Genomic DNA, 15491 nt, shown 5'->3' with positions numbered 1-15491 from the left:
TGGATGTGGTGGCAGGCGCCTGTAATCCCAGCTTCTTGGCAGGCTCAGGCAGGAGAATTGCTTGAACCCAGGAGGCAGAGGTTGCATTGAGCCAAGATTGCGCCATTGTACTCCAGCCTGGGCAAGGAGCTAAATTCTGTAAAAAAAAAAACAAAAAAAAAACCAAAAAAAACCACATATTTAGCCTGGGTGCAGTGGCTCACGCCTGTAATCCCAGCATTTGGGAGGCCAAGGTGGGCAGATCACTTGAGGTCAGGAGTTCAAGACCAGCCTGGCCACCATCGCGAAATCCCATCTCTACTAAAAATACAAAAATTAACTGGGCATGGTGGCACGCACGTGTCGTCCTAGGTACTCTAGAGTTTGAGGTGTGAGAATCGCTTGAACCCAGGAGGTGGAGGTTGCACTGAGCCAAGATCACACCACTGCACTGCAGCCTGGGCGACAGAGCGAGACCCTGTCTCAAAATAAAATAAATAAAATAAAATAAAAACATGTTTAGATACACATATACTTACCATTGTGTTACAATTGCCTACAGCATTTAGTACAGTAACATGTTGTATAGGTTTGTAGCCTAGGAGCAGTAGGCTATACTATATAGCCTAAGTGTGTAGTAGGCTATAACATCTAGATTTGTATAAATACACTGCATGGTGTTCACACAACAATGAAATCGCCTAACAACCCATTTCTCAGAACATATAAGCCACACGTGACTGCAATGGGTTATAAAGGCAGGTAATTTAACTTCCATAAGATATTAACCAAGTACACATTTATCTTCAGTAACATTGCATTGGTTTTACATGTTCAGGGATTTTCTGTTACTTTTATTTCATTTTTAAATTTTATTTATTTATTTATTTATTTATTTATTTATTTATTTATTTATTTATTTTAAGACGGAGTCTCACTCTGTTGCCCAGACTGGAGTACAGTGGCACAATCTTGGCTCACTGCAATCTCCTCCTCCCGGGTTTAAGCGATTCTCTTGCCTCAGCCTCCAGAGTAGCTGGGATTACAGGCGCCAGCCACCATGCCTGACTGATTTTCTGGGTTTGCTTTGTTTTGTTTTGAGAAACAGTTTAGCTCTTGTTGCCCAGGCTGGAGTGCAATGGCGCAATCTTGGCTCACCACAACCTCTGCCTCCCGTGTTCAAGCGATTCTCCCACCTCAGCCTCCTGAGTAGCTGGGATTACAGGCTTGCACCACCACGCCCGGCTAATTTTGTATTTTCAGTAGAGATGAGGTTTCTCCATGTTGGTCAGGCTGGTCTGGAACTCCTGACCTCAGGTGATCCGCCCACCTTGGCCTCCAAAGTGCTGGGATTACAGGTGTGAGCCACCGCATATGGCCTTCTGTTGTTTTTAAAGATATCTTTTCATATGGCTTCCTCAGGAAAATGAAAATGTTTACTGTTACCGTTTGAAGATAAAAGTTATTTCATATATTTACATTCATGTTGACATCATTAGATTCAAAGATTAATATTTTGCAGACTAATTATTATTAGCCTTGTAGTTTGTCTTCTCTCTCAATCATAAATATCTTTCTTAAGAAAAAGAAGTGTGAAGCAACAGTGGTACAGGCATATTCATAGTTTAAGGCTTTGTCTTTCTGTATTTAATCTTGAAATTCAGTGGTAAGAAATTGCTGTGACTTTTTGTATTAGTCTTGTAGTGCTTGGGAAAATGTTTCTTGCATCTCTTGTTTCAGAAGCATGATTGTTTACATATATAATCACTATGGGTGGTGGTAGAAAAGGTAATTTATTTACCTATAATTGGTTTTATTTTTGTGAAAGAAGAAAAGTAGAAAATAATTTGTAATTGCTAATTGTAAATGCATGCTTCATATTTAGGTAGACTTAGAGAATGAAACTGTTATCTCAGGCACTTAAGTTGTGAAATGTAAATACAGAGAAATGAAACTGATAAAAGGAGTTTGTTTTTAGTTGATGTATTTTTGAAAAAGTGAAAAATGACATGTGAGGAACTAATCAAATTGGACATGCTACATTGTTCCCACAATACTCCAAAACTATTCAAGTGAAATATTAATTTTTTTTAACATTTAACAGGAACATTGAATACCTAACAAAATTTGTTTGTAATATTTTATTTAGTTTTTCTTAAAAATATTGTGTATTATTAGTGTGTATTTTTACTTAGCTTTTTTATTTTACTTGGACTGAAAAGAACAGCAAAATTTGTTTAAAATTTGTTTTTAATTTTATAAAAGGGATTTTTTTGGTTTTGATTTAGCTTTTTGGTGGTGTTAGGTGTGTGAGTAATAGAGTCAACTTTATTAACAATACACATAGAATAAAATTCTCATTATAAAAGCAAGTAAGAATATACATATTTTAGTTAATAGACAATATTATTCTAAAATCAACATAAGAAAGAGCTGCCAAATTATACAAATAATGAAAAAATACTGAAGTTGTTTTTAGAAAAGCAAAGAACTTTTAAAACTACAGAGCAACAAGGAAAGCAAAATTGCACATAACATGTAAAACATTTTGAACAATAAAAGAATAATGTTTTCAATAAAATTATTACATAAAGCTGTTAAAAGCATATAAGTAAGTTTTATATATGTGACTTTAAAAGTGAAATAAATTTGGGCCTGGCGCAGTGACTCAAGTCTGTAATCCTAGCACTTTGGGAAGCTGAGGAGGGCGGATCTTCTAAGCTCAGGAGTTTGACACCAGCCTGGGCAACATGGTGAAACTCCATCTCTACTAAAAATACAAAAAAATTAGCCAGATGTGACTGTGTGTGCCTGTAGTCTCAGCTACTCAGGAGGCTGAGGCAGGAGAATCGCTTGAACCAGATAGCCAGATGTTGCAGTGAGCCAAGATCACGCCACTTCACTCTAGCCTGGGCAACAGCGAGACTCCGACTAAAAAATAATAATAAATTTAAAATAAGAAACAATAAAATATGTTCGTGTTTATGAAATCTAAACATTAGTTATTTTACTATTCTAAAATACCAATATAGTGCTTTTCTGGTTTTGTTTTCATTACACTGGCAAGGAAAAAAATCAAGAAAATACTCTCCATCAAGCTGCATATTATGCTAATGTTTATTTTCTTGAAATAAAAACAACTGTGCATACTTCATATTAATATGATTTCAGTAAATGTTTGTAGATTATTTGATATGTAATGTAATTTAAATTCTGAGAATATTGTGAAAGACCTGGAAAAAAATTATGGGAACTGAAAGTAGCATGGTCACTGTTTATGTTAAATACATAATAAAATTTGTGAAATCCTTTTTCAGTAGATGACTTTCATTCTTTTTAAAAAGTAAAGCTCTCCATTAAAAAGACGCTTTACTTGTTTTCCTTATAATACATGCCAGCTTCAAATTTAAAAAATAAAAAAGGTAAAAGGAGGTTTCAGCTTCACGTGTTTGGATAGATTAACTCTTTTTGCTCAAATAAAGATTGTTAGAGCTCCCTTAAAGATAACTAATGAGGAGCACCCAGGCATCTGAAAGAACAAGAAGTCTGTTTTTTGTTCTTGCCTAATTGCTGTTAAGCAAAGATACTCTTCCCTAAAAGGGGAAAATGGCTCCTTACTTGTTATTCGTCTTTGTTAGTAATGATCACTGTGTTTTGACCTGTTTTCAGGATGTTTTTTAAACCAGGTTTTCTTGATCTTCTGTAGTCTTAAATATCTTTGTATATTATTAGGTGATCTGCATAATGTTTAATCATTTTTTTCTTTACATAAACCAGTTGGTATAATTGCACCTGTTTTCCTATTTAAGTTTGTACGTGTATGTATGATTCTATAGAGTAGAAAAATGCCATCAGTTTGAAATGATAGCACAATCTTAGTCACTTGATTTAAATAAATAGAAAATTCTAAAGCCTTAAAATTAAGATAATGCTCTTTGGCAAACTCAAAAAAAGAAAGGAAATTAATATAAATGAAAGGAGGACATGAGACTTTCTAAATACAATACCTGTAGATCTTTTCTATACCATTTAATGGAGAAATCTAATTTTCTGTAATTGTATCTATTAAAGGTGACATTAATGCTGATAGAAAAATATTCCCACATATATCTGACTTAGAAAACTTATTTATAAAAATTGTGCTGTCTTTAAAATAAAATTTGTATGCTTTTGTTGTTGTTTACTTTACCTTTTCTTAGCAATTGAATACAATCTTCCCAGCCGGGCGCGGTGGCTCACGCCTGTAATCCCAGCACTTTGGGAAGCCGAGGCGGGCAGATTATAAGGTCAGGAGATGGAGACCATCCTGGCTAACACAGTATTTTGTATTTTTGTAAAAAAATACAAAAAATTAGCTGGGCGTGGTGGCAGGCACCTGTAGTCCCAGCTATTTGGGATGCTGAGGCAGGAGAATGGCGTGAACCCGGGAGACGGAGCTTGCAGTGAACCAAGGTCATGCCACTGTACTCCACTGTACTCCAGCAAGACTCCATTTCAAAAAAAAAAAAAGAAAGAATGCAATCTTCCCTCTCATTAAAAGCAGATTTGCTATGAAAATTTTAAGGACTGTAAAGGAAGGCATTTTTCTGATTTTATATATTTAATTCTTGTGCTATAGTAATTAAAATTTCATAACTAGTTTTTAATTTAATAGTATCTGTTGATACTTTAGACAATTAAAACATTTCTTTTTACCAGTTTTTATTTAGTGCTTCAAATGGATTATAAACTTAGTAATTTGGGGGCTAATTGTGTAAGTTGTTAAAAATAAATGGATTTTGCAGAAGGATAGGATTAGTGAAGAGGAGCAGTAAATAATAAAATGTAATAAAAAGTAGAAATTAATTTGTTTTTAAAATAAGCTATATAGGAAAACTGATTTGATTATATATTCTTATATGGTTTTAAATCAATAAAACTCAGTACTTCACACTTAATGCAATAGATGCTAAGAAAAAAATTAACCTTCAGCTAGAAATCTAAATAAAAATAGAAAATGCCGTTTGCTGCAGTAGTTCAGTTGTTTAAAAATATTAAATCTGAGGCCTGGGGCAGTGACTCAACACCTGTAATCCCAGCACTTTGGAAGACCAAGGTGGGAGGTCAGGAGTTCGAGACTAGCCTGACCAATATGATGAAACCCTGTCTCTACTAAAAATACAAAAATTAGCTGGACGTAGTGGCATGAACCTGTAATCCCAGCTACTCGGGAGGCTGAGACAGGAGAATCGCTTGAACCCGGGAGGCGGAGTTTGCAGTGAGCCGAGATCGCACCATTGCACTCCAACCTAGGCAGCAAGAGTGAAACTTTGTCTCAAAAAAAAAAAAAATTAAATCTGATGTAATTGACTTAGTGAAAAAGTAAGTCTAATCCCAGAAAGAAAAATTAATAATTATCTCTTTGGAAATAGATTATAAAATTGCTAAATTTTGTTGTAGGATTTAATGGTTAACTTTGAAAGCCTACGTATTTGGACTTGAAAGTGTTTATATTGACTGATCTTTTTTTTTTAAATATAGTTTATTGGTTTGGTTTCTTTGATTTTCTCATCATCTTCAACAAGTAGAGTTAAGTTTTTTGTTTATTTGCTTTAATTTCAGTATTAACTACTGTGATAACTTTGTAGGACTATTCTACACAGTATTATTTGTCAAAATGTTTTTGTAAGTGGGGATACACAGATTCTGTGCCAATTAGAGAAGTATATTTTTCAACTAGTTTGCTTTTCTGACTTTAAACTTTGTTTCTACTCTCTATGATGGATCTGTCCAGCTTCTATATTCTCTTTATTGTCTTTTAGAAAGTTGAACTAAAGGCTGGGTGTGGTGACTCACGCTTGTAATCTCGGCACTTTGGGAGGCCGAGGCAAGCAGATCACCTGAGGTCAGGAGTTCAAGACCAGCTTGACCAACATGGTGAAACCTCCACTCTACTAAAAATAGAAAATTAGCCAGGCGTGGTGGCAGGCGCCTATAATCCCAGCTACTGGGAAGGCTAAGGCAAGAGAATCACTTGAACCCAGGAAGCAGAGGTTCCAGTGAGCCGAGATCGTCCCATTGTACTCCAGCCTGGGCAACAAGAGTGAAACTCTGTCCCAAAAAAATTAAAAAAAAAAAGAAAGTTGGACTAAAGAGTGTGGAAGAGGTTCTATGATATGAAGACTTCTTAATAAAGCATTTACACACAAAAAAAGTGTTTACACATTAGCTCATTTTTTGTCTTACAAACTATTTTCATTGGAATTTGGATTCCAATATATGCCATTTCAAAACCAGAAAAGAGTTAAATTCAAATATTTGTAGCATCAACATACTGAAAGAACTAGCCAGCCGAATGCATGTTTCAGCATGGGAGGAGGTAACAGAGTGAAATAAAAAGCACTGATTTCACAGTCTGAATATTGAATCATGTCCTGTCTTTGTCCCTAACTGACATTATGATCTTGATCACTTACCCTTTCTGAGTTGCAATTTTGTGGTCTATAGATTGGGTATAATAATATCTACTATACCTACACACCAGAATTGTTGAAAGCTCAAATAAAATCATGGTGAGAGGCCGGGCGGGGTGGCTCACGCCTGTAATCCCAGCACTTTGGGAGACCGAGGCGGGCGGATCACGAGGTCAGGAGATCAAGACCACGGTGAAACCGCGTCTCTACTAAAAATACAAAAAATTGGCCAGGCGCGGTGGCGGGCGCCTGTAGTCCCAGCTACTCGGAAGGCTGAGGCAGGAGGATGGCGTGAACCCGGGAGGCGGAGCTTGCAGTGAGCCGAGATCGCGCCGCTGCACTCCAGCCTGGGCGACAGAGTGAGACTGTCTCAAAAAAAAAAAAAAAAAACATGGTGAGAATGTTTTACAAAACTAGCACAAGCTGTGCAAATGTAGGATGTTCTTTTGTTTCTGGGATAATGAATGCTTAGTTATTGCCATATAACTGTTTTTTCCATCTTCTGGCTCGTGATCGGCAGAGATGTCTTCATTGGCCATCTTGAAAACTCCTATGACTTTCTACCCTGCTATCAATTAGATATGAAATCTGGCAAATTATAGAAGAGAGGAAAAGGTAGATGTTGTAGGCCAGTGTTTCCAAAATAATAAATTGGTTCATGGTTAGTTTACAATATTTTGTTAATCCCTAGAATATCCAGAGAGAATACTAAATTTAAAGTTACAGTGTTTTGGTTTATTCTTAAAATGTGGTAAGAGCTTAACATTAAGGATATAATATTCTATCATTATTTTACTTGTGTTTCAGTGAACAACCTACTGTGATTTTTTTCATCATTCATCTTATTAATCAGTGTCATCAGACTGTGAGATTGTTAATAAACTCTGGAAAGAACCATCTTCCTTCTTTTCCTACTTTTCATTAATGTTTCTAAATTTGCCTTTTTACAGGACTTTGCCTCCCGGGCCAAACTGGCAGTTCAGAACCTAGTACAGAAAGTTGGATTTTTTGGAATTTTGGCCTGTGCTTCAGTAAGTGAATTGTATTAAAACAGAACTTTTACTAAGTGGTAGTGTTATATTTTGATCCATATATACTCCTGAATTAGCAAAAATGCTGTCACTTTTATTGGGTATGTAATTTTGTGAATCATTCACTTTTTTTTTTTTTTTTTTTTTTAAGACGGAGTCTCCCTCTTGTCATCCAGGCTGGAGTGCAGTGGCATGATCTCAGCTCACTGCAACCTCCGTCTCCCAGGCTCAAGCAGTTCTCCTGCCTCAGTCTCCCTAGTAGCTGGGACTCCAGGCATGTGCCCCCACACGTGTCTAATTTTTATATTTTTAGTAGAGACAGGATCTCACCATGTTGCCCAGGCTGGTCTCAAACTCCTGGGCTCAAGTGATCCACCTGCCTCGGCCTCCTAAAGTGCTGGGATTACAGGCATGAGCTACCACACCTGGCCCATTCAACTTTTTTTTTGTTTTTTTTTTTTGAGACAGAGTTTTGCTCTTGTGCCCCAGGCTGGAGTACAATGGTACAATCTCGGCTCATTACAACCTCCACCTCCCGGGTTCAAACGATTCTCCTGCATCAGCCTCCCGAAGTAGCTGGGATTACAGACGCCCACCACCACGCCTAGCTAATTTTTTTGTATTTTTAGTTGAGACGGGGTTTCACCATGTTGACCAGGCTGGTCTTGAACTCCTGACCTCAGGTGAGCCACCGCACCCAGCCCAATTCAACTTATTAAATGAGCTGTTTTCTGTTGAATAGGTTCACATCTTGTTTATTGGCTTTTAAGTATTTCATCATGCAGTGATGACTTCAGACCTAAATGGTTTAAATCAGTAAGAATAAAAGAGAGAAAATCCATTCTTCCCATAAAGAATATATAACAAACTACATTTAACCAAATAAGGATGACTTCATTCTTTCCTCAAATTTATAGATAAGAAGTCTTTTTCCAAAGTTTCAAGTATTAGTTACAAGGAAGAATTTATATAAAACCTGTGTAAAGTGATGTTAGCTCATGGCTACTCTGATTTACGTATCTTAAATCCTTGTTTTGTTTGTTTTTTTTTTTTTTTTGAGACAGAGTCTCCCTCTGTCGCCCAGGCTGGAGTGCGATGGCGCAATCTCGGCTCACTGCAACCTCCACCTCCCAGGTTCAAGTGATTCTCCTGCCTCAGGCTCCCCAGTAGCTACATGCGCCACTACACCCAGCTAATTATTGTATTTTTAGTAGGGACAAGGTTTCACCATGTTGGCCAGGCTGGTCTTGAACTCCTGACCTCAAGTGATCCACCCACCTCGGCCTCCGGAAGTGCTGGGATTATAGGCGTGAGACACTGCGCCCAGCCTACATATCTTAAATACTTTAAATTCATTTTCATTTCAACATGAGTTGGAACCTCATGATAAAGGAAAAAAGTTATAACTCATAGAGTTATGAGAGTCACATGAGCAAATATAAGAAATGGCAGGTGTAGTGCTGTGTAAATTATATTATTATATGATTGTAAGAGATGAAATAATCCTAAAGCATTTGAATTTGGATGAGAAAAACAAAAATGAGTCATTGAATCCAAGTGTTGCTAACAAAGGAATACTTGAATTCTAATTTAATCATGTGTTTTTTAAAGACCATATGTGACAAATATTTTTCAAATAACTAGCCTTTCAAAGTTCAAAAATGAAATTATATAAATTAATTGTCTTATTAATGGTTCAGCCAACAGCCACAAGGTCAGAGTACTTTCTGTAGGAGAAGAATGGATGAAGTGCTCAGAAATAGCTTATGGCTTCTTTGCATTTTTACATGAAATGTCTTTTAGCATTCTTAAAATGTGGGAATGTTTGGAAAAGGTATTTGTTGTGAATCACTTCTTTGTCTGGGACTGAGTATTCAAAACATCTGAATCTGTGTACTCTCATATTTCCACACTTGATCTTCTTTCTAAATTGTATCACATGGCCCTCAGACTTGGTGTCCCATAAAATAAAATAAAATACAAATTATTAATATTTTACATTGAGAATAACAGCACATCTACCCGTAACTGTATTTGAGAATTTATTAGAATGTTTGTTAATGATATGAATGCTTTCCAGATAATGTTCACATTTCAAGCTAAAGATTTTAGAACCCTCACTGCTGAAACAATCTTAAGGCTCTTTCTTCACTCATACCTCACCTTAGAAAACAGCCACCAAATAGCTAGGAATCAACTGAATGGGATTAAATTCCTGCAGGTCCACTTACTTTATCCATCCAGTTCTCATGTGATGGGTGCACACACAAACACACACACAGTGCCTTAGCCATGAGTAATATAAGCAAAAGGACACCTTGGTTTGCTGTGAGCAGATTGAACACCTAAGGTGAATATGAGACCCAGCTTCTAGATACCTTAGGATGTTTCCCTAACCTCCTTTTGAACAATCCAGTACTGATCAAGGAACCCATATGTTGCTTTGCAGTGTAAGCAGGCTAAAAGCAGAATACCACATATCAATGGATGATAAAATTAAATTGTTCTTTGGATTATAATATGGAAGTCCTTCTTTTTCTCTTTATAGATTCCAAATCCTCTATTTGATCTGGCTGGAATAACATGTGGACACTTTCTGGTACCTTTTTGGACCTTCTTTGGTGCAACCCTAATTGGAAAAGCAATAATAAAAATGCATATCCAGGTAATTATATCCCCTGATTAACTGCCTAATGATGATGAACCCATTACAAGACAATGAAACATGCTCATTCCTAAGTGAATTATTTAGTTACTGTTTCTGCTTCTTTTGATTGGTAGCTTACTTAGGTAATAAATCATAGAATGTCGTTTGGAATTAGCGATCTCCTTGTTTTCTTTCTTTTCTTCTTTTTTCATCCTTCCCTTCCTTCCTTCTTTCCTTCTTTTCTCTCTTTCTTTATTTTTTGCCCTGTGAAACTATTTATCCAGGACTTTTACCAAACAAAAATAGTGTTTGTGTGCAGAAAGATGCACATCATTTTTATATACACAGCCCAAAAAATGTAGTTTTTTGTTTGTTTTGTTTTGTTTTACCAACCAGAAGCTGAGAGAATATTGCCATTCACTAATTCTTACTTTCTTTCACATACTCTATATATAGAGAGTATGTGAAGCAGTTCCTCCCATGGCACCAACATCCTTTACCGAAAAACAGCCAGATGTTAGTGTGGGAGGAGAATGGGGAAGAAGAGGGTCTCTGAAGAGGCAAAGAGATGTGGGTTGTGGTCAGAGAAGTGAGAATCTGCTAGTCCTCAAAGCCACTCTTAACAAAATCTTTAGAATGGAGGGGGTGTGTGTGTGTGTGTGTGTGTATGTGTGTATGCACGCATATATGAATAGAGAGGAGAGAAAAGGCTAAGAATTTAGACGAAGGGAAAATGGATATGTGCTTCTAGAACTGTGATATGAATTACTTCCTTCTAAGGGCAGATCTCAATAGAATAAAATAGAAATTAACCTGGAAAGAATGTGTTTTGAATCAGTGTGGTTTGTAACAAAGAACGGTGTTAACCAAAAGAAAGGAAAGAACAACCAGGCGCGGTGGCTCACACCTGTAATCCCAGCACTTTGGGAGGCTGAGACAGGCAGATCGTGAGGTCAGGATATCGAGACCATCCTGGCCAACATGGTGAAACCCCGTCTCTACTGAAAACGCAAAAATTAGCTGGGTGTGGTGGCGTGCGCTTGAAATCCCAGCTACTTGGGAGGCTGAGGCAGGAGAATCTCTTGAACCTGGGAGGCGGAGGTTGCAGTGAGCCAAGATTGCGCCACTGCACTCCAACAGGGCAACAGAGCGAGACTCCGTCTCAAAAAAAGAAAGGAAAGAACAGTGAAGTTCTCTGCCCTTGTATAATTCCATGATAATTGCAAGTATGTCTATCCCCAAAGTTTCTATGTCATACCTCTCTACTTCCAATTCTTAGAAGGGAAGAATGAAACAGGAAAACTTCAGCTGCTTCTTACCTATCCAGTTTATAATCTTAGATTTTGGCATTTGGGTCAAGTTTATTGAATCTGTCCTCTACTCTCCTGCCATAACCACTCAGAATTTCATGGATGTTTTTCCTACTTCAAGGAATATATTTCCTCCCATTTAAATTAAGTATTTTGTTCAATCAATGAACACAGTTTTTTTAATATTACAGTGCTAGTTACTATGGTTAGGATTTAATACTGGCCAGATGCGGTGGCTCACGCCTGTAATCCCAGCACTTTGGGAGGCCAAGGCGGGTGGATCACCTGAGGTCGGGAGTTCCAGACAAGCCTGACCAACATGGAGAAACCCCGTCTCTACTAAAAATACGAAAATTAGCTGAGCATGGTGGTGCATGCCTGTAGTCCCAGCTCAGGGACTCAGGAGCCTGAGGCAGGAGAATCACTTAAACCCAGGAGGCAGAGGTTGCGGTGAGCCAAGTTCACGCCATTGCACTCCTGGGCAACAGAAGTGAAACTTTGTCTCAAAAAAAAAAAAAAAAGATTTAATACCATACAGGATTTTTTTCAAATAATAAAATGTGGTCAATAATACATTCTTTTCAATGTATCTGAAAATAGGTTTTTCTTTAATCTTTAGAGTTGTTTCTAGAAGAGAGCTGTCATTTAGCTTCTTGGAGTCCTTAATACCTAAGTAAAAATAACGGATTATTTTATTTCATAACAAGAACTTCTCTAGTAATCCATGTTTTATGTGTCCTACTTTATACCTCTTGAATGTAGTGCCTTTCTATAAATTATGGTAAAACGTATTATGCCATAAGTACCCTATCTGTAGTGGTAAGATATGCAACTTATCAGACCTTTCATTTCAGAAAGATTTAAAACTAGTATATTTTTAAACATACTCAGATTTTTTCAATTTATGATTATTTATTTATTTATTTATTTTTGAGACATAGTCTCGCTCTGTCACCCAAGCTGGAGTGTGGTGGCACGATTTCAGCTCACTGCAACCTACACCTTCTAGGTTCAAACAATTCTTTTGTCTCAGCCTCCAGAGTAAGTGGGACTACAGGGCACAAGCCACCACACCCAGCTAATTTTGTATTTTTAGTAGAGACAGGGTTCACCATATTGGCCAGGTTGGTTGCAAACTCCTGACCTCGTGATCCGCCCACCTTGGTCTCCCAAAATGCTGGGATTACAGGCGTGATCCACTGCGCCTGGCTGATGATTAATTTTTTAATGGAACTTCACACTTTAAAGCATTTATCTATATGAGTTAATTCTTACACTCCTGGAAGAGAGGAATTACTGTACCCATTCTGTAATTCTCAGAGGTAGGGAGGTTAATAAGTAATAGTTGCTTAAAAGAGTAAGTAACAGCTGGAATTTGAACCCAAGTCTTTTGACTTCAGGTTCAGTGTTCTTTCCATTCTTTTGCATTGCCTTCTTAACTTTAATGTATTGATATGATTAAGGAAACTGAATTGTTTAATGCCTGCTATTGATCAGGACCTGTGCAAGGTAATTTGCAGTGGTTATCTCATGGCAGACAATTCTGAGAGGTCGTTGTTAACCACATTTCATAGATGAGGGAACTGTGTTAGAGAAGGTAAAATACTTGCCTAAGGCCCTAGAATTCAAACCAAGCTCTGTCAAGATAAAGCTCATTCCCTGTATCTATGTGAAAGCAAAAAAGAAAAAGAAAGATAAAATCCATTTATGTTTCTGAAAGGAAAGAATCTGAGTTCCTTCACTAAACCAAGACCATGGGATATGTTTGTTGTGTTCCATCGTATCATGGTGACATACTTTGTAAAGGCATGTCACTTGATGTACATCCAGATGTAGCTTAGGGTAACAAACATTTCTCATTGTATGGGTAAACAATATTAGTAATATAAACATTTTAGCCATTCTGAAATAATAGTGGGAAAACCACACACACACACACCAATTTTTTTCTACCCTAATAGTAAACCTGTCTCCTTGTCTGCTTTTCTTTCTTCCCTTTTTCCTCAGCTTAAAATTAGACAACCTTCTTTAATAAATATTGCTGTTTTTATTGATGTCTTCCTATTAACCTTCCCCTAAAAGATTCAAATCAATCTACCTTTAATGTTAGATCAGATTTCCCCTTCCGCTGCATGGGGTCAAGTCCTCTGTCTGTAGAAGTATCCTTAGATAGGAAAAGGCATGAGAAGAGTATCTTTTTTTTTTTTTTTTTTTTGAGATGGAGTCTCCCTCTGTCGCCCTGGCTGGAGTGCAGTGGCCGGATCTCAGCTCACTGCAAGCTCCGCCTCCCAGGTTTACGCCATTCTCCTGCCTCAGCCTCCCGAGTAGCTGGGACTACAGGCGCCCGCCACCTCGCCCGGCTAGTTTTTTGTATTTAGTAGAGACGGGGTTTCACCATGATAGCCAGGATAGTCTCGATTTCCTGACCTCGTGATCCGCCCATCTCGGCCTCCCAAAGTGCTAGGATTACAGGCTTGAGCCACCGCGCCCGGCCGAGAAGAGTATCTTTTTAGAAAAAAGTTTTAAACAGGTAGTATCCTTAGAGACATTACCTTTGTCCCAAATAATGAAGAAAGGCAACATACTCATTTATGTTATTTCATGTACCATTTAATTTACTTACTGTACCCTTAAAATACATCAGTGTTCTTTATTATCTCTCTACGTTCACACCCACCAGCACACACACAGTATTATAAACTCCCAGGAGGGCAGATATTTTTGTCTGTTCGTTCACTGATGTATTATAATGCCTAGAATAGCATCTGTCAGATAGTAGGCACTAAATATTTAATAACTGAATCTGTCTTAAGATTCTTCTTTCCAGCCGGGCACGGTGGCTCACGCCTGTAATCCCAGCACTTTGGGAGGCCGAGGCAGGCGGATCACGAGGTCAGGAGATCGAGACCATCCTGGCTAACATGGTGAAACCCTGTCTCTACTAAAAAAATTAGCTGGGCATGGTGGTGGGCGCCTGTAGTCCCAGCTACTCGGGATGCTGAGGCAGGAGAATGGCGTGAACCCGGGAGGTGGAGCTTGCAGTGATCACGCCCAGATCGAGCCACTGCACTCCAGCCTGGGCAACAGAGCGAGACTCCGTCTCAAAAAAAAAAAAAAATTATTCTTTCCAATGAAGGACTTCTTTTACAGATGGTTCCATCTTTGTTCATTCTAGCACAATTGGTTCCTCCTTCCCATGTCTTTTTTCTCCTCCTCTACCCTTTCCTTTGTTTATTCTATGCATGTAGTTAAGAGGGCTCTTTGGTGGTCTGTGCCTTTTGTTTATTTTGTAGAATTCCCACTCAGATCTCCAGCCTGAAAGGCTAAGACATATGTTCTTAGGTGTGTGACACATTTTTTGTCTTACACAGAAGTGACTTGGCAAGCTGCTACATACAAAAAGAAAATCTTGTTTTGCTGGTTTGCATTGAAATTGTGCAATTATTTAGGCATTGATTGTTAAGAAATGATGGTAGGGAAAGTTCATGGTGATGAAATCACTGAAAGGCAACAACTACTAGCTCTGTTGATTAATAGAAGATTTATAGCTCTAGATAACTGGTTTTTGGTATAGACCCCCTGCTTTTCTCCACAAATTATCTGTAACAATTGCCTTGTTAGCTTTATGATACTCACACACCAATTGTATACCTTTGCCTTATTAGTCTTCTTGCCAGAAATAATGTACATTAGTCTAACCTGTCCGGGTTCCTGAGATTCATAGTGAGTGGATAAAAAGAAGACTGCTGTTGGCTGGGCGCAGTGGCTCACACCTGTAATCCCAGCACTTTTTGAGGCCGAGGTGGGCAGATCACGAGGTCAGGAGATCGAGACCATCCTGGCTAACACGGGGGAACCCCATCTCTACTAAAAATTCAAAAAATTAATAACTTGCTGTAATTAGTTAAAAAATAGGCCGGGCTCGGTGGCTCAAGCCTGTAATCCCAGCACTTTGGGAGGCCGAGACGGGCGGATCACGAGGTCAAGAGATCGAGACCATCCTGGATAATACGGTGAAACCCCGTCTCTACTAAAAAATACAAAAAAAACCTAGCCGGGCAAGGTGGCGGGC

At 38.1% G+C, this 15491-nt stretch overlaps 1 protein-coding gene across 1 annotated transcript in view; it reads left to right on the top strand.

Moving 5' to 3' along the window:
* Nucleotides 1–15491, top strand: part of VMP1 (vacuole membrane protein 1) — a 135384-nt gene that overhangs the window by 93209 nt on the left and 26684 nt on the right. Inside the window, exons 8-9 of the mRNA XM_008011244.3 lie at nucleotides 7382–7462; nucleotides 10011–10127. Of these exons, the coding sequence (XP_008009435.1) occupies nucleotides 7382–7462; nucleotides 10011–10127 (198 nt within the window). The remainder of the gene's footprint in view (nucleotides 1–7381; nucleotides 7463–10010; nucleotides 10128–15491) is intronic.

The sequence above is a fragment of the Chlorocebus sabaeus genome, chromosome 16 (assembly GCF_047675955.1).
Source record: "Chlorocebus sabaeus isolate Y175 chromosome 16, mChlSab1.0.hap1, whole genome shotgun sequence".
NCBI classification, from domain to species: Eukaryota; Metazoa; Chordata; class Mammalia; order Primates; family Cercopithecidae; genus Chlorocebus; species Chlorocebus sabaeus.
This window is presented reverse-complemented; position numbering and strand designations above follow the sequence as displayed.